At 34.3% G+C, this 19,048-nt stretch overlaps 3 protein-coding genes and 1 non-coding gene across 5 annotated transcripts; 1 reads left to right on the top strand and 3 right to left on the bottom strand.

The window, feature by feature from the left end:
* Positions 1-1,856: 1,856 nt before the first annotated feature.
* LOC101211356 (eukaryotic translation initiation factor) lies at positions 1,857-7,351 on the bottom strand. The gene is made up of 9 exons (XM_004145446.3): positions 6,938-7,351; positions 5,795-5,866; positions 5,504-5,599; positions 5,161-5,343; positions 4,768-4,862; positions 4,590-4,677; positions 4,153-4,503; positions 3,824-4,066; positions 1,857-3,283 (listed from the first exon to the last, which is right to left on the bottom strand). Exons 1-9 carry the CDS (start codon positions 7,082-7,084, stop codon positions 2,252-2,254), a joined length of 2,307 nt encoding a protein of 768 aa, XP_004145494.1. The 5' UTR covers positions 7,085-7,351; the 3' UTR covers positions 1,857-2,251.
* Positions 6,388-6,493, bottom strand: LOC116403585. The gene has a single exon (XR_004216390.1). It is a non-coding gene; the product is annotated as a small nucleolar RNA snoR103 (small nucleolar RNA).
* Positions 7,352-9,661: 2,310 nt separating the features above from the next.
* Positions 9,662-12,832, top strand: LOC101211107 (probable phospholipid hydroperoxide glutathione peroxidase). Its single transcript, XM_004145445.3, has 6 exons — positions 9,662-10,132; positions 10,677-10,753; positions 10,878-10,939; positions 11,534-11,652; positions 11,843-12,010; positions 12,566-12,832. Exons 1-6 carry the CDS (start codon positions 9,863-9,865, stop codon positions 12,593-12,595), a joined length of 726 nt encoding a protein of 241 aa, XP_004145493.1. The 5' UTR covers positions 9,662-9,862; the 3' UTR covers positions 12,596-12,832.
* A 668-nt stretch (positions 12,833-13,500) lies between these two features.
* Positions 13,501-18,257, bottom strand: LOC101212813 (L10-interacting MYB domain-containing protein). 2 transcript variants are annotated; one of them, XM_011655918.2, is made up of 9 exons: positions 18,107-18,257; positions 16,855-17,197; positions 16,623-16,773; positions 16,142-16,476; positions 15,893-16,043; positions 15,209-15,549; positions 14,979-15,129; positions 14,545-14,882; positions 13,501-14,263 (listed from the first exon to the last, which is right to left on the bottom strand). In XM_011655918.2, the coding sequence occupies exons 2-9, from the start codon at positions 17,185-17,187 to the stop codon at positions 13,736-13,738; spliced, it is 2,328 nt and encodes a 775-aa protein (XP_011654220.1). In that variant the 5' UTR covers positions 17,188-17,197; positions 18,107-18,257; the 3' UTR covers positions 13,501-13,735. The 2 variants fall into 2 exon arrangements, with proteins under 2 accessions (XP_011654220.1, XP_011654221.1); XM_011655919.2 differs by having other exon boundaries at positions 17,994-18,245.
* Between the last annotated feature and the right edge of the window lie 791 nt (positions 18,258-19,048).

Here is a 19,048-nt window from a genome sequence, read left to right as displayed (position 1 = left end):
ATTATTCTCAACGTCAGTCGTATCTCTTCAGAAATATTTCCCCCTAAATAATTGGCAACAAAACGGTTCAACCTCTTCAAGACTATAAACAAATTATAGATTGTTTGATTTAAAAAAATAATGATAAAACGTGTAAGCATCCATTGAATTTTAAAATTCCAGTTTAGAACGTCCATGGCAACTCCTTGTGCTAAATCTACAAAATGATTGAACAGAATATATTAGAGAAGATTATTGTATTAAGAGATTAGCAGATCTGTACTTAATTAACAATCAAATCTTGTGTATCAATTATCATATATTCATATCATACTATATCTTTAAGAAATCATTTATTTTCTCTCTCTCTATTTATTCCAAATTAGCACAATTAGATAGATATCAAACATTTGCAATCGATATTAATGTTAAAGGTTTGATTCCTTTACTTCAATAATGGTTTTGAAGCAACTGATACAAATCATATTTCAATAATTCAACTTCGAATATAATCTATAAACATAAAATAATAATAACAAATAAGCTATAAAATAATAATAACAAACACAATATCACTAATAGATGTCTGAGCTATTTTTTTTCTAAACGTTTTTCTCATTTGATGCAATTTCTCGAGAGCTCTTGTAAAAATAGCAAAAAAAATTATTATATTTTCTAAATTGTAAAAGTAGCAAATTTAAAAATTGATAACATTACGATTACCGTCTAATATTACTAATTTTGTAATATTTACGATATAAAAAAAAGTGTTACGAGCTATTTATTTTTAAATGGTTTTTGTTGATGCAATTTCCTTTTAACTAATAACCATTTTTTAAAAATTCCAATTAATAAAGATGCCAACTTCTTTAAGAAACTATAAAATATAATTTTAGTAATAAATACACCACTGACATAAATATATTTTATAAAAAGAAAAAAAGAAAAAATATGTGTCGTATACTTTTCTTCTACGGAAAAAGAAAATTGTTTCAAAATATGTGAAGAGAGACTCAATAAAATCACAATCAAAAGACCATAGCAATAAATAAAGAATTTAAGGGCGTAAAAGTAAGGGGAGGTTTGAGTAGAATTGACCAATTCAAGGAATGAATAAAATGGATGATATGTAATCAATAATTAATTTGTGTTGTGAGAAAAAGCATATATAGATATTCAAAAGCCTAAGAAAAATGCGACCAATTCAGTGGGACAATTGCTGAATTAAATTGACTTATCCCACGCCACATAATAACAAAAACAAAACCATGTACTATAAGAACCATGGTTAGAACCATGGTTTCTAGAAGGATAATTAGTAAAGGGTTCATATATTATGTATCTTATCAAATATGTAAAGAGTTAAAAAGAAGAGAAATCTAAAACAATATTTGTTCTTTCATATTTTAGAAGATACCACAAAGTTTTTCTTTTAATTTTGAAAGGGTTAAATATATCAAAATTTTAGAATAAATATAAACATGGTAGAAAAATTGTTCTAAACTAAGGAAGATAGATTAATATCTTTGTGAATATTTGATCATTTTTGCGTAAATATGTGATCTTTACATCAAAGGAAAACATGTAGACAGACCAATAAAATTTCCTTTCCACTGTACAACCATCAACCAATGATATAATATGCAAATTAAGGATACATTGAAAGAAAAGGAACTCTGTAGAACTGTAGAGATATCAATAACTTCTGTGAGTGTAGGAGTGATAGATATGAAATGTTGCCATATTTCAAATTAAAACAAAAATGGCACTAAATTCTAAAATTAAAATCCAACACAAACATCACAGACTTCAACGATAAGTTAAGCTACCTGTAATATATGTTAGGAAAATGCAAAACAGAGAGGAAGATAAGGGAGTTGGGGAAAGACAAACAGACATTATTGAGAAGAAAAACTCAGGGGCCGCATAAGGGCTTAAAGTACAACAAGCAATGTATTGGATACATCATATAAATTCAAAATCTAATGTAACAACTGGACCCATATCATCAATTCCTGTTATTCTCAAGCCACCCGAGAAGTCTTCGATGAGTGGACGAGAGAAATGCAAGAAATTTTGCTCCTAATTACTCAACAAAGTTGATACTTGATAGAACCCCCCCAACCCCAAAAAAAAGGAGAAAAAAAAAAGAAATATACAACTCAATATAAATGATCAGTTATTTGTCTTTTTGCGATCGGAACGTAAAACATGAAATGAAAATTTGTTTTGATCAAAAACGTAATGGGAAATCAATCCCACATGACTCAATTCACGCAAGTAAAGTTTCACATGCCTGGACCTCATCGCTTTGAGTTGCGAGAACTCCTTCTCCAGAAGGACTAGATTTGAGGGTCTTCATAGCACCATCAAATATGGATTTCTGGAAGTAGTCATCTTCCAGCTTCTCGAGAATCTCCTTCACAACTGTGAAATCCAGACCCCCGATCAAAATCAACTTCCCGAGAATCTCACCGAAATTGTTTGGCGCTTTTGGCAGATCGATGCCAATATCATCCATCTGTGACCCATATAGATAGCACCCAGTACCTATATCCTTTGGAGTCAAGACATTCTTGCGAAGCAAGTACTCAAGAAGCTCAACGACTGGGTCTACGCGTGGCGGAATCTTCTCAAGTGCTATGGTAAGGGATTTTTTAACAACCTCAGGATGATAAGCTGGGGATTTCAGCTCCTCTACACACTGTAGGGCTTCATAAAGAATCCGTACACTGAAGTACTCCTCAAGCAGCGAAACGGTTTTCTTTTGAAGTTCAGCTACGTTGGATGCAGCAGGAGCGGCAGGCTTCTGAGGAGAAGATACGACAGGTGCAACTGGAGCAACTGGTTTAGGGCTGAGAGCAACAGGCATGGAACTTGGTGGTCGGGCAGGAGATGCCGCAGCACTACCTTGTAGGAAAGCACTTGTTTTCCCTGTAATTACACCACCACTTCCCTGAGGTAAATATTTTGAATTAATGGAAGGTGATTTGCCCATTAGTGATGATTGGACACGTGCAGAAGCCTGAGTATGACCTCCACTCTCGCCCCTTGGCATTGATCGAGATCTAGGAACTTCCCAATTGTCCGACTCAAATCCAGGCATACCAGGCATTTTCCTCCCTCCAGGCATTCCAGGCATCATACCTCCAAAGCCAGGTCGGGCAACAGGAAAACCACCAGGGCTTAATCCCCCAAGTGCCTCGGCATTACGGCCATTTCTCATCATTGCAACTGAACCTGGACGAAGCCCTAGATTCTTTTCAGCCTCTGTATGAATTTCAGTGATGGTTTTTGCTTTCACCTGCACCCCAGAAACAAGCCATCAGATTTGCAGGTTGACTGGCATGACAAATTATGTTAAGAAAAACAAGAGAGAAAATAAAACCCTTCAATTATCACTGAATAAGAAACAAACATGCGGTCACTCACCATACCCCACAACTGCATTTTTATATTCCTTCATATACAATATCTTCAATAACACCATACCACACAACCACATTTTTATTCCTTCATATACAATAATATCTTCCATAACACCATACCACACAACCGCCATTTTTAAATTCCTTCCTATACAATAGTATCTTCAATAGCGAATATAATGGAACCATTCATTACTAGAGGCTACCATAAACATAAACGAGGAAAAAGGACCAAAAAGAAAAGTAGGGTGTTGGTGACTTTGTAATCATATTGTTACATGATTTGCTACCCAAATATAACCACTGATAATACGCCATGGCAGACAAACAAGAAATTGCAGAAAGACACAATATAAGAGCACCATGTAAAGTAACTAGAACAAAGAAATTGTAAACCAGTTTAAAAAAATATTCACCTCTTCACGTCTAGGAACCCAGCTATTGGCCCGTAAATCAAGAACATCACGGACCATAAATCTCAACCTAGGTGCTAGTTGGGTGTTTGCAGTGAGCTCCTTCAACCGGCTGAAATATAAATCATTGACCCGCCGAGATTTTGGGCTCTCATCCAGTTGCTTACCTATCGTGTTAAAAAACTGACTAATAGCCTCAACATTCTCCTCAGCAGGGCATATCTTGGGGTCAGGCCCCAAAAGCTCCTGAATTGTTAAAAGAATCAAATTAACAATACATGCCATTAAGAAGAAAGAACATAAAACGTAAGTGGACAAGCACGGAAAATTACCAGAACAATATGGTGAACAATCTTTTCAGGTACCATCTTCTGTTTTAGAAGCTCACCTATCAGGCGAATGTTTCCCAGAGTTCGAAGCTTAACCATTCTTTCTTTATCTCTTCTTTCCATTTCCTGCTCAGGACTAGTCATCTGCCTGATTTCTGCCCTAAGGTTATCAGCACCTTCAAATGCCTCTTGGCAAATATTTAAGAGAACTCGTTTAAAAGTGACATCTTTCTCTCCAGGCACATCAGATGCAAATGAAGGAAGCTTCTCGTTAAGATCAGAGCACAGAAGTGCATACATAGGGCAAAATGTGGGCTCAAACACGGCCTTCTCAAATATAAGTGATATGACATCCTACATTCCATAACTTCAATTACGTTACTCCATTATCTATCTAATAAAAGTATAGAAATAAATACGCAAAGCGCATTAGTAGGAACCTTCAAAATATCAGCAGATGTAATTCCAGAGTCAATCAGTTGACCTTTGAGTAAATCAAACTTTTCCGGAGTCAATTTATTAAGTATACTGCAAAAAAGGGAAACAGAAAAATACTAAAGTTAATTCCAATGTTCCATGAAATGTTGGGAAATAATAAATAGAGTGAATAATAGTTACCCTTTAACTGTCTTCAAAACCCGTTCCTTGTCTGAGATATTACCTCTTCTAACTGACCAAGGAACTTCAGCCTTGATAAGAGCAGGTGTACCAACCTGTTTGCACAGAAAAAATAAGACCGACCAAGAGCCAGGAGAAATACATCAACAGAGAAAGGGGCTCATTCAAAAACTAATGTCGAATGTAAAACTTTCGTGAATGGAATAGATAGAGGATCCCATAATATACCTTCACATCATCTAATATCCAAAAAGAAATAGATCATTACGAGTATGGGTATACATAGTAACAAATTGATATCTATCCTACTTCTGAAATGAAAAAAATAATAAAAAATGCATTCTTATGATTTCAATATAGGTTAGGTTAAGTAAATTTATAGGAAATTATTACCCCTTGGTTACCAGAAACTTGAGTTCTATTATTCGAGTCTTGGAACCTTGACTCAGATTGTCCAGACAAATCCTTATTTGCATCCCAAGAGCCTTCCTCCGTGGAGCCCGGAACCTGCCCAGATCGGCCACGCCAATCTCGATTGTCTGGCTCAAAGTAACGGCTTTGAGATTGCGATTGCGGCTGAAGAAAATAGGAACATGTGTCATTGAAGTTCAAGCAAGGATATAAGAGCGTGTGCACAATGGAAAGTAGGAAGTAAATGGATGATTCACGGGTGTGTATGATGTCAGATCAATAACTTCTGGAAGCAAAAAAAAAAAAAAAAAACCATTGAACTCACATTGCTTTCAGCACGGTTCCATGTTTGATCCTCCCCACCTATCTCAGACTCAACTTCTAGTTTGACTTTCAAGATATCTTCGGGAACTGTTGCAACCTGAGAATAAATATATGTTAATTAACTATCTTTACATGTGAACAATGCATATGATGACAATCATTACCCAAGCAACACCACAGATTTAATTAAATATGACATCAAAAAAGATATACTAGTTTAATCTCCACCAACAACAAGCATTAGCCATCCACCAACCAAACAAGGGTTGGAGATAGACAAATGAACAAATACCTCTCTAAGCTGAAGAAGCTGGTCTCGGGTGTATTGGATTCGCTCACGACCTTCAAACCGTAGATCGCCAGTCTAAAACAAGTTTACAGAATACAATGATTAGATTAATATGTAATCAAACAAATCATAAAAATTGTAAGAAAAAGAAATTTCTCAGGCCTATAGACAAATGAACTACTAGACATTTGTAAAGCAATATAGAGAACTTCTCATGCCCCCATCTTATATTTATAATCACAAGTGCCCCCGAACCACAACCTGACTGTACAACATTTAGCCATGAAACCTTGTACAATGGTTAGCATCGTGGTTTGAATGCATGACACCAAAAGTATCTATAATACAATTTGCCTCTTCGATTACCTCTCCTACTCATGGTGGTTCCGATGTCTATATATGAAACATAGTTTTTAGTTCTTTTAGAAATGAGAAATAGCAATGCTATTTTGCTTATTTATTTTTTTATAAGAAATGCAATGCTACTTTAAACATCTAGTTTTTGACACACAGAAGCCACTTTTCCTGACCAAAATCAATGCCCCAAATCCTATTATCACGCTGCATTTACCAATCGATTGAAGTTTTGAAAATTTATATGTAATGTAGTCTCTTTATGGGCATCGTTAACTCAAGCTATGCCCACCTAAAATCCTACATCATATTCTATGTCCATATTTACATCAGGTACACGTACTTGAGTGCCCTGACAAGAATTAGGACAAAATCACTTTATAGAGAAAAAAAATCCCGACCATCAACATAAACCCCATAGGTTACAATCTGATATCAACTAAAATCGTTAACATTCAGACTGCAAAAAAAGATGTCAATAACCAAACATTCCTCAAAACTTAACAATTTCAGGCTGATCCCAATTGGCACTCCAATCAGGATAGTTGAAAAAAAACAAAGAGACGTCAACAACAGGAAGGTAAAACCCAAAGTGAAAAGAACCTCAAAACGGGAAAAAGATAACACTTTCGTAGATTCCAGATCTATAAAAACAAATCCACGCATCCAAATCAATAAAAATAACACAAAGACACCATAAAAACCCCAAAAAGTAATCCGTACACATATACATATACCAAGAAAACCATATCCCTAACGCTATTTACAAAATAAAAAGTGATAAAATTCGACCTTGAGGATTGAAGCAACGCCGCCATGTGGACGAAGAGACGAAGAGTCGGCGGAGGAGGAATCGAAGCGAGGAGTAACAAATCTGCTTCCACGAAGGCCACCGCCACCACCTGGTCTCAAACTTATCACCGTCTGATCTGCCTGCATAACTCCAGCGATGCAATCCGATTGTTGAACGGAACAGAGAGGGATGAGAGAAGAAAAAAGGTAGATTTAGAGAGAGAAAGAGGTAGAAACGATGGAGGCGGAGAAAAAAGAGAGGATTGGAAATGGAGGATGTTGGATTTTGGAGATTAATTTCGACAGATAGAGACAGAGTGGGATTCTATCTCTACCTGCGTCTCTCTCTCTGTATCTCTTCGCAGCTGCAAAGAGAAAATGGGGTGAGTGAGGAGAAACGCGAGCACCAAAGAAACCCTTATTGTTGCCGTTATTCTTTTTCTTTTTTCTTTTTTCTTTTTCTTTTTATTTCTTTTTTCTTTTTTCTTTTTATTTTTTATTAGCCAAAAAAATTCCTCTCTTTTCTTTTCTTAATTTTGTAATAATTACAAATCTCTTTTTTTTTCCTTTTGGTAATTAAAATCTCTTCCATTTTAGGATTTCGTGTCTTTCCTTATTGTTTTGGGAAGGCCGAATCCAAATTAAATTAAATACTTTCAGAAATAAAATTCAATAATTATTTATGCACTTGTTTACAAAATTAATTATTATCATTATTATTTCTGCACTGAATCTATAAAGCGTAACGTGGGCCCTGGGCCAGCCGGTTTATTCTGGCCCAGTAACTTTTTTCTGATCCGGAATTGGGCCTGTCCCATAGGTTTGTGGGCTCAGTTTTGTGAGTTTAATTGCAAGTTCGAATAGAGTAACAAAAAATAAAATTGTGCACTAAATAAATTTGACAATTAGATATATTAAACAACAATTAGAGGGTTATTAAATAGCTGTCACAGGTTATTCGATTTTAAAATGGCTACTTCTACAATTTAGAAAATAGAAGTTTCATCCAACATTTACAGAAAAATAAATATTACCAATTTTTTTTGCATATTGCGAATACGACAAAATTAGTAATATCATACGGTCATTGGACGTTCATCGTAAGTTATTAAATGATCATCACTTTAAAAATTGCATTTTACAAATTTTATTTTCATAAATCTTTTCGCTATTTGTACAAAAATTCCTTTAGAAAATACTAACATATTTTGCTTCTTTTTTTTTTTTAAATGTAGAAAAAACTCATGATGCTTTCATAGTTTTTCTTTTGTTTTTTTTTTTTTTTCAATCTATTCGAATTCTCTTCTATATTTTACATGGTGTTTGTAGAAAATCCACCTTCACACTTGGTGCTTTTCCAATATATTTACTTTCTCTTTTCCAAAAAACTATAGTTTATTTTTTCAATTTTCGTTTATTTATTTACCTTTTATTTTTCATATTTTGATTTATGTTTATTATTTAACTTTCTTCTTCTTTATTTTTGATTATTACATTTAAAACTTCAAACTTCACATGCTATACACTATGTCAATTAAGCTTATTTTAACATGTTTGGAGAGGAATCTAATATTGTTTCTTTATTTTATTTATTTTATTGTTTTTTAAAATAACCATACATAGATTATCTTTTAACTTTTATTTTATAAAATCTAAACCACACTGGCAACTAATTAAGCAGTTCTTAATAATTTTATGTTGTTATTTGTTACTTCCAAACTTTCAATATATCCAAACCTTTTCAAACTAAAGTAAATATCAAACGTAAGTGAATTTACCTTTCCTCTTTTATTGACTTTTATACAAACAATGTGGAGAACGCATCACTTGCTTTTAGGACAATAACTACGTGATAGGAAATTGAATACGCAATGAAAAACTAACCTCTAATAAAGTCAATAATACAAACTTACTTCTCTTTACAACAATGGTTGATAAAAAAGAAAATATTGATGAGAGTTTATAATTCAGTGAAAAAATATAAGAACAAATGCTTTAACCTAAATTTAAGAGTGACAATATTAATATTACTTTATAAAAGATAACAAATTTGATAAAAAAAAATTAAAAAATATATAACAAAATTTAAGATTGTTTTTTTTAATCAATAATAGACATTGATAGATAATGATAGAAGTTTATCAATTTATGTTCTTGACATAATTCAAATTTTAATATAGTTAGAAAAAAAATCAGCTCATAACACTTATTTTTTTTATATTGCAAATTTGGCAAATATGACCAGTAATTGACCATAATATGCTTTTAAATTTGTCATTTTTTAAGAAAAAATTGTATCAAATGACAAAAACATTTAAAAAAACACAAATTTTTTGCATATTGTAAATATGACAAAATTAGTTATATCAAATTACTATTAGATGGTAATCATAAATTATTATAGAGATGTAAGAGAATTTTTACATTTAAATTTGTTACTTTTGTAAATTTAGAAAATGTTGGAACTTAAACTCTATTATGATAATTTTTTTTTTGTTATTTTTGAAAAACTCATTTTTATAATTTAGAAAATTGAGTAGAGATGAAGTTGGGAAGCTCTATTCTCTTATTTTTAATACATAGTGTATGTAAATAGCATAAAGTGGACCTCCTAACCATCAATGGCTCACCACCACAGCCGCAAACATTATTATTACCCTTATTATTATTGTTGTTGGTTTGAAAATAAATTAATGAATGTTTTTGGTTCATAAGAATTAAAATAATCTACACAATACCACGTGTAACCACATCTTCCACATCTAAACCATTGTTTTGTTATGAACTTAGAGAAATGTGCCATTCACATAGTTAGTCGCAATCTGTTATTTATTCTTCATCATCTCCATAAACGCTCTGTAAAATCTATCACACACCAACTTCCCATCCTCCAATTCTCAATCACACTTCATTCAAGGAGATTCCATGTCTTTATCCGCTACTTTCCCAGCTCCAATCTATGTCTGCTCGAAAACCTCAACACGTTTCTGCTATTCCTTTGCTTCATGGCCTTCCATGGCCGCTAACTTGATTCCTTCACTCAAATCCTCGCTTGCAGCTTCCAAATCGCCTTTTCTGCGCCATAATTTGACTATGCAGTCCTCAATTTCTCGTGGGGTGTTTTCGAAAGCTCGATTTTCTGGTGTTTCTGCTAGAGCTGCTACGGAGAAGAGTATTTACGATTTCACTGTTAAGGTTTTTATTCTTTTTTCTTCTTACTGTCTATTCTTCAAAATTGTTCTGGTGAAGTTGATCTACTGTTTGTTTCTCTGAGTATATGTAGATATAATTCAGCCAGAGTTTAAGATGAACTGTTGTTAATCTGGGAATTTGCTTGTTTTTTTGGTCATTGTTTTCATACGAAAGGAGTAAAGAAGCTCCGATGCTGTTTAAGAGTATATGCTTTCTGATATATTATCTTTGCTCAAGCTTTTGTGGTATATGAGTTGATTTAAACATGGTGTTAATTAGAGATTTTGAATGATTATATTGTAACTTCAGTTCTATTGGGAACCACTTTCTCAATGTTTAAAAGTACTCTTTTTGCACATAAAAACACTTAACAGTCACACCTTTACATAATAGACTTTAAAATTCGAATAAATTTTTTAGCACATATGGCATATGGCCACCGTTGTGGAAAGTTGTAAATCTGAATGTGTTGGGAGGCTTAATTGAAATTTTGAAAATGGATTTCTTTAGAATGCTTGAGACATGTAAGGAATGTTTTCTGGTGCAGGATATTGATGGCAAAGGTGTTTCACTGAACAAGTTCAAAGGGAAGGTTCTTCTGATAGTAAACGTTGCATCTAGATGGTATTCAAACTACATAACTTTGGTTACACTAGATAGTAGATACTTAGCTTTAAATTATGCAATTGAGTTTCTTGAAGAATTTATATGTCAATAGTTTAATCCAGAATTTCTTTTGTTATGACAGTGGCTTGACTACTGCAAACTACTCAGAACTGTCACACTTGTATGAGAAATACAAAGCTCAAGGTATGAAAATGCTTTGGTATGGGTTGCATTATCTACTACCACGCCAAAGACACCTAACAAATTACTTGAACAGGCTAATCTGATATATTTTTCTATTTTTCGTTTCATCAAATGATTGTGTAGCTTTCTTTAGCTTATAAGATGGTTACTGCAATTCTAGGACAAGATTGCATCTCCCAATGTGGGGGGGGGGGGGGGGGGGTTCATATCCTCGAATCACCGGTTATGTAAAATGACTTTTCAAGTACTTACAAAAGGGCTTTTATAGATGGTAAGAAAAGAGTTCTTAAGCACTCAAAAAATTATTTCAATCCTAGTAAAGAGAATTGGATGATGAAAACCTTAATTCCTTTGGGGCTGTGCAAGATTGAACTTCTGGAGAACTGATATTGGTTCAGGCATCATATTAACTTGATTTACTCATATGTTATTTGGTTAACTTTCGTTTAGATTTCAGTTGAATCCAAGATGAATATATCAGGTTCAGCCAAAAGAAATAGAGTATGGAGATTTGTGTTTGGTTAAGAAACGAATTGTTGACATTGTTTATCATCACGTTCTTATGTATGTATGTGTGTTTGTTTGGGAGGGCAGGGCTAGAGGTTTTGGCTTTTCCTTGCAACCAATTTGGGGGCCAAGAACCTGGGTCCAATCCAGAAATCAAGCAGTTTGCCTGCTCAAGGTTCAAGGCCGAGTTCCCAATTTTTGACAAGGTAAACTGACTACACATATTATCACGAAACGTGCATGTTTGGAACTGATTTTGAAATTGTTAAACCAATCACTATATAAATTAAAAGTTTAATTTTGAAAATGATACAAAATAATTTTAACGCTTTTAGAATCACTCATACACATGCTATTACTGTTTAGCAAAATAGTGACAGAATTGCTGCATATCAGGTTGATGTCAATGGTCCAAATACTGCCCCAGTATATCAGTTTCTTAAATCAAGTGCTGGAGGGTTTTTAGGTGATCTTATCAAATGGAACTTTGAGAAATTTTTGGTGGACAAAAATGGTAAAGTTGTTGAGAGATACCCACCAACAACATCGCCTTTTCAAATTGAGGTAGGGCTGTTTTTTCTTCCCTTCTTTCTACTTCTTTTTAGGTGCACCATTTTGAATTTTCGCTGCAAGCTTCAGCTGTTTTAGCTATTAAATTGTGTTCTTCAACTTTCCAAATTAACTTTTTCAAAACATTATTTGTCATCATTGAGTATCGGTCCACCCACTCCTCCCCTAGTGCAAACAACTATACGAATTGAACATGGAATTTGAACCTTCATGAATACTATACTATAAAATACCAAATTCAAATTGCATCAACCCAAAGAAAAGATGGAAATAATTTTATCTTGATGAAAGTAGGTCTGCAATAATCATGAATAGGTAGACTGAAACTCTATATAAAGAATTTTTGGAGTGGTAAATCTAAAACGTTACTTTTTCCAATATGAGTTCAGTAGAAATTAGCATATACTCCTTTCTTTGACATTAAAACATAGTTTTTAAGTCATGAACTATGTATTCATAGCCAACCAAGCTAAATAAGTGCTTTTTTCAGTTGGTAAAAGCTTCCCTTAAACTTGTGCTATTCTGATTACAATTTTTACGTTTTTTCAGAAGGATATCCAAAAGCTTGTTGCTGCCTAAAACGTGGAGCTGATGGGGAAAAATTTGTAGCAGTTAAATATTAGAGGTAGAAAAAGAAAAGAAAAGAAAAGAAAATGAACAGAAGATGTACATACGTTTACCGTCATAGAGGCTTGTCCAAATTGTATTGGTACGGTGTATGAGTGAAACTTGTATTTACTTCATCTCTTTTCATGTTTTTATAACAATATCATAATAGTATTGGTATATGACGCAATTTGAGAATTACTTGTTATTGTGGGATTTTGCCCTGACAATCTGAGTGATAGGCTTTAAGAGTTGTGGATTGAGCGTTGGTTGGGGTTGGTTTTTCGACAAATGTTCAAACCAATCCTGACTGTCGAAGAGTCAAACTTAGTCGGTTAAACTCTTTAAAAATATTTTGAACTTTGCCAATTTATAATTTTCCAACATAGTTGGTCGACTCATCTTTTGATCTATCATGCTCACCCTTAGAAACTACTAACATATTACGCCTCCACTTTTTCAAGTATCAAAACAAACTGTTTTTACGGACAATTTCTTAGTAACTTGCTAAGGAATCATCAATTTGTTTAATTGTCAACAAAGTTAACTTGGAACCTCAAAATTCCCAGTCGTTGAACATCTCTAATTGCAATTTGATGAAAATGAAAGCTTGCGGAAGAGATGGATAAGAAAACAAAAAACTTGACACCTCTAATTTCTCCCAAACTTCAAACATATGGGTTACCGATATGAAAATTCTAAAACAAATCTCTTACCTAATAAAGAAAGAGGATATATGATGTGTAACATAACTTTTCTTTTAATTCATGAATGGTCAAGATTAGTTTATCCATACATTAACTAATCTCACATGATAATCTACTTAACCAAAAATTTATAGAATATTAAATCAAGTAAGTGACCACGATAGATTGAACTAAACTCAGGCTAAGCCAACTTAAAGTCTAAAACCTTTTCCATTTTATACTCCATCATGTACACCGTTAAAGCAAACGTTTAAGGTAAAAAGTTAACTTCAATCACTTATAACTACATGATTATCAACCAGTCAGGGAGAGGTGGATGAAACCATACAACAATATAAGAAACAACAAACAAAAATCATTTTTTTACTCAGTAAACTTAGTTGGAAGTTAGCAAAATACTTACTAGTTACTGTAAGGAAGTGGCTTGATAACGAAGCTTTCTTAGTAACCACTTTTTTCGCAAGGTTGCATCCAAAGCCACAAATGTTTTAGCCTTCCTTTCATCTTCTAATAGATCACAAGCATCTAACATTAGTTCATCATCAATGTCTGGTATAGCTTGAAGAGCATCAATGGCGCCTTCCACTGCTTTATAGTTATGTTGCTGTTTCATGTTCACCAATTTTGAGACAACACCTGCCATCTCAGAGATAGCTTTCTGCACGTCGTTCTCGGTTCTATCCACTTTCTTCGACAGCTCTCTGTCCAATGATATTATGTCTGCAGGACGCTTTCTCTGTTGAGAAATTTGAGTCTCTCTTGACTTCAGTAGTAGGTGTTCATTTCCATCCACCTTTATCTCCAAATTTCCATTGTTGGTTTCACCCGTACACTGACCGTTAACTCCTCTGTCTAATATGTTCCCAAAAATCTTGCACAAATCGGTATAGTAGCCTAGGAATTTGTCTTTGTACAAGAGGGTATCTGGATGCTCCTGCAAAATGTTCAAAAGATCGTGTCTTATTTATAGGTAACAACAATGAACTTCTTAGCTAACTATCCTTTCATGTAACTTAGAAAGGATACTAAAACAGATATTCTGTTCTCTGAGTAAAGCCTCTTAGAACTAGTTCAGAGTGACTTTTTTAAGCATTTGGAAAATTATTCCAAACAAGGTCGGCCCTTAATCTGAGAATCAACACTACAATCACAGTTCAGAGATTTGCTACCTTAAGTTAAATGTTTTCGATATTGTAATTTGGTAAATTAAATTACCTTTGCATAAGCTTCCCAGAGATTATCCTCGGCAGTAATCAATTGTTGAGATTCATTCCACACGAACCCATTGTGATCGAGAAGATTGTAGATGTCGCTGTATTGCTTCATCCACCAGAAATAACGATCTTCTAGAACATATCTGTCACATTGAAGTTTGAACCTCTCATTGAATGATACAATCATGTGAGTCCATGCTTGCTCACTAAATGCTTGACCAAAGGTATTTCCTTCTTGCAGTTGTTCGAGCATGAGATCAATAAAAGAGCGATCCATCTGTGGTGTCCAATCTATCATGGGTAAAGGTCCAGCAGAAACTTCATTATTTTTCTTTTCATCTACAAAATAAAAAGACAAATTATTGAAGGAACATATTTTATGAATCTCCAAGCAAAAGAACCCATAATTTAGATGATATCACTAATTATACATACCAGTCATCAGAACAGGTGCTCCATTACTGGGATGGGTATCATGGGCCAAACGGCTATATCTTCTATCAGAACTTTCTTCACCAAATATAAAGCACAACTTGTGATAGCTTGGTACAGTTTTAACTCTGTATGATCGGGCATCAGGGTGATCCTGTGCATTCAATACATAAGCACAAAAGGGAAAGGAGTAAAAAAAAAGGAAACCGTCAAACAATTAAGTGGGTGAAAACCTTCGTATAAGCATCCCAAACATGATCATCTGCAGTAACAATTTCACGGTTTTCATCCCACGAAAATCCTCTCTGTTCGAGAAGAATCTTTATTTCATTATACAACCGTCTCAAATGTTTGTATCGATTTTTCAGCACATCCTTGTCATGGTGAGCTCTGAATTGGGCATTAAAAGCAGTAACCATGTCAATCCAAGCATGACTAACAAATGTCTGACCTATTTTATTGCCCCTATGCACCTGTTCTAATAGCAGGTCTATGAGGTAACGATCCATTGGGGGCGTCCAATATGTTCTTGTACGATCGCTGACAGTTGCCATTTGGTTCTCATTTGATTCTCCTGTAGGTGCATAATATTTTTAATATGTCTACGGAGTCAGTGGATGAAGATCGTTTATTCATTATATGACTAAATTCAGGCGCATTTTTTAGCTACAGACAGAACAGAAGGGAAAAAGTTCAATACTGTCCATAAAAAATTTCTAAAACTACCAGCAGAACTAAAAAGTTCACCTACCGAGTTTATGAAGAAAGCAAAAAGATAAATGACTACATTCCAATCGTATATAGCATGTTGATAAGCATTGATTAGATTCCTTTTCTTTCGGTAATCTTCACTGCAAGGTTTTGATTGGTTAAATAGCTTTATAGACCAAGATGTTTGTAAAGAACTTGTGACTCACCACCCTTTACCTCTGATATGTGGTCTTGAATGTTTTTATCTAGTTGCAAATGATTCTGGTTCTCATTATCAATTACATTCCCATATATGAGAACCAAGTCATAGTAGTTTGGCAAGGGTTTCATTCTATAGCTTCGTGCAAATGGGTGTGTCTGCATTCGATGAACGTCAGTTAGAATACTGTAATAAAAGTAATAAGCGTGGAAAAAAAGAAGATATTCTTATGTTTTAACAACAAATGATGAGGCACCTTAACATAAGCATCCCAAATATCATCAGCCGCAACCACCATTTGCTGTACTTCATCCCAGCAAAATCCATTTTGTTGAAGTAGATTCATAATATCACTGTAGTATTTCCATAGTTTCTTATATCGGTGCCTTAACACCCTTTTACCATGTTGAGGACCAAATTTAGCATTAAACAGTGCAAGCATATCAGTCCATGCATGCTTATTGAATGTATTAGACGTCTTATTGCCTCTTCCTATTTGACCCAGCATAAGCTCAATGAAATACCGATCCATTTCTAGAGTCCAATCTGTCCTCGGACGATCAGGAGGTGCTAGGCAACCCATGGTATCACCTGAAAATTGAGAGCAAGTTCCTTATTATATATGATAGTCAACTCTGTCCACCACTAAAGTATATTCTATTGAAAAGATGGGGAAGGGAGAGCCATTACATAAGGGTTTAACTTAACACGAGTTAATAACAGCAAAAAAGTTTTACCTGCATTTACAGCTTGGACTTCATCGTCAAAGTCTATATCATGACTTGATCGACTGTATCTTCCATCAGCATTAGTGTATCCATATATCAGGCATAAATCACTAAAATTCAGTACTGCTTTAGTTTTGTAGGATCGTGCATCGGGATGAGCCTACAAATTATGCTGTCATTTAAAATAATGGCATATCATCATCAAACTTCAGATTAATTCTTCATGAATAAATTTTTTCACCTTGATGTAAATGTCCCATACATAGTCATCAGCTATTACCATTTGTCGACCTTCATCCCAGGAAAAACCACTATGACCTAGTAAATTCTTTACATCGTTGAATTGCTTCCACAAATTTGTATAGCGACTCTTCAATACATCTTTATCATACTGAGATCCAAATTTTGTATTGAACATCGTGAGCATGTCTGTCCATGCCTGCTTGTTGAAAGTGTGCCCACTCCTGTTCCCTCTATGAAGCTGCTCCAACATAAGATCAATAAAGTAACGTTCCATTACTGGTGTCCAATATGTTCGGGAGCGCTCATGGCTTGGAATAGTTTGGCTACCCATTCTCCTTTTTCTAGAAATCATAAAGAGTCTTTTTAAGATTACTCATCCAGTGAGTTGCAAAAACTCATAAATATATTATTCATAATTATAACCACATGGAAGGGAAAAGAACAATACTACATTAGCCTCTTCCCTTTGCAAAAATGTCTACCTAGGCATTCATTAGAACCTAAAATGCTGAATTTCAGAGAAAGAGAGGAGCTTGATACGAGAACTTCACTATTAAGTTTTAAATATGCTCAAGAGTAAGGGCAAGAGAGAAGCAAAACATTCAAGATTGAAAAACAATTCATTGAATTATCAGGAAAAGGAAAGAACTTCATATGGCCTATGGACTCTTTGCCGATCTCTTGGTAGATTTGAAACGATTTTCACACCACATTCGAAACAAAAATTGGCCGTTGCAATTGGTAATACTTTGACAGATGCAATAAACCACTAAAAGTCATAAGCACTGCACATTAACATGCAAGACAATTCAATCGAGGATCACAAAGCAGCTGCAGGCATTAAGAGTCAAAGAATGTCTACGTCATACTCAATACATATGAAATCAAAAGTAAAAATCAGCACTCATTGCCAGAAGTAACATCTACGTTATCTCCACGAAACCCAGCCTGCACAAAATCTCCCAAAAAATCCATCAGAATCGAGTCCATTTCAGAATTCAGAAATCCAAATCCTCTCCAACAGAATACAACTTAACGTGATCATTGACAAACTCATCTTCTAGTTTCGAAGGATTCGATCACATACAATACAATGCCAGAACGTTTTCATATCACAAAAACACTAAAAATCCTTACAGTGCAACAGCAGCATTGTCCGATGGCAAAGAGGAGGATAGAAGAAGTGCAATGGAAGATTTTGAAGGAGAAATTTCAATGAGGGAAAAGAAAAATGGTGAGTTGCTTTTTACCTGTTTGTTGTTGTTAAAGGTGTAGTGAGAAGTGAGAAATTGCGGGGAGTTTTCAGTTGGCGCCTTACAAAATTTGTTAGTCGGAAGAGTTAACCCTAATCCGGGATAGGAGCAAAAAATACCAAAGCTGTTTGGTCACGGAGTCAACTTGTGCCTATTGCCATACAGGCCCCCTTTATATTCTTAGGGCTTCAAATTAAGTGGGCCAGGCCCATTTCAAACATTCTTCTCTAACGTTCCACTTGGCACTTTGGCACTTTCTTTCCCCTTTTAAGGGCTGAAATTTACTCACTGGTCCCTATCTGCAATAATTTTTTCAATGTAGTCCTTTTTCTTTTTCTTAATTTTTTGAAGTCAATTCATCTTTCATCTTTCATCTTTCTCTTTTTGTTTTATTTTCTTGTAGAAATACAAAAAAATAGAAAAAATAATAAAAAATTCTTATCATTGTCAACAAGATGATAGACCCAAAATTTCTCATGCGAACAAGCATACTAAGTTTGATTCGTTACCCGACGAGCTAACTCGTATGAAACGACATTTTGCAATCGATTGATGCGATAGAAACGGTACACTTTCACTAAAGAAGCTAAGGGAACAACATTGTTTTTATCAATTTAATTTAAAAGTTATTAGATGTTGATCAATAAAGTGATTGATAAAAATAATTAGGAGTGATCAGATCGGCTCGAGTCAAAACTGACCACAAACTCACCATAGTCAATTTAATAAAGTGTCGAATTGATAACGACACCGATGAGTAAGGCTTGATTAATTTAACACTTAAAAATACTTTTTGAAATTATCAATTTGATACTTTTCGAAATCGACCTGACCGAACCCTCTCGTTTTTTGACTGACTGAGTTTGATTTGGTTTGGTCGATCGACTAGATTTTTCGATCTATCATGCTCACCCCTAGAAGTAATAGATATCAAATCCA

This window comes from Cucumis sativus, chromosome 4 (genome assembly GCF_000004075.3).
Source record: "Cucumis sativus cultivar 9930 chromosome 4, Cucumber_9930_V3, whole genome shotgun sequence".
NCBI lineage: Eukaryota > Viridiplantae > Streptophyta > Magnoliopsida > Cucurbitales > Cucurbitaceae > Cucumis > Cucumis sativus.
The sequence above is the reverse complement of the archived record's forward strand: the minus strand, read 5'-3'. Positions and strand labels throughout refer to the sequence as shown.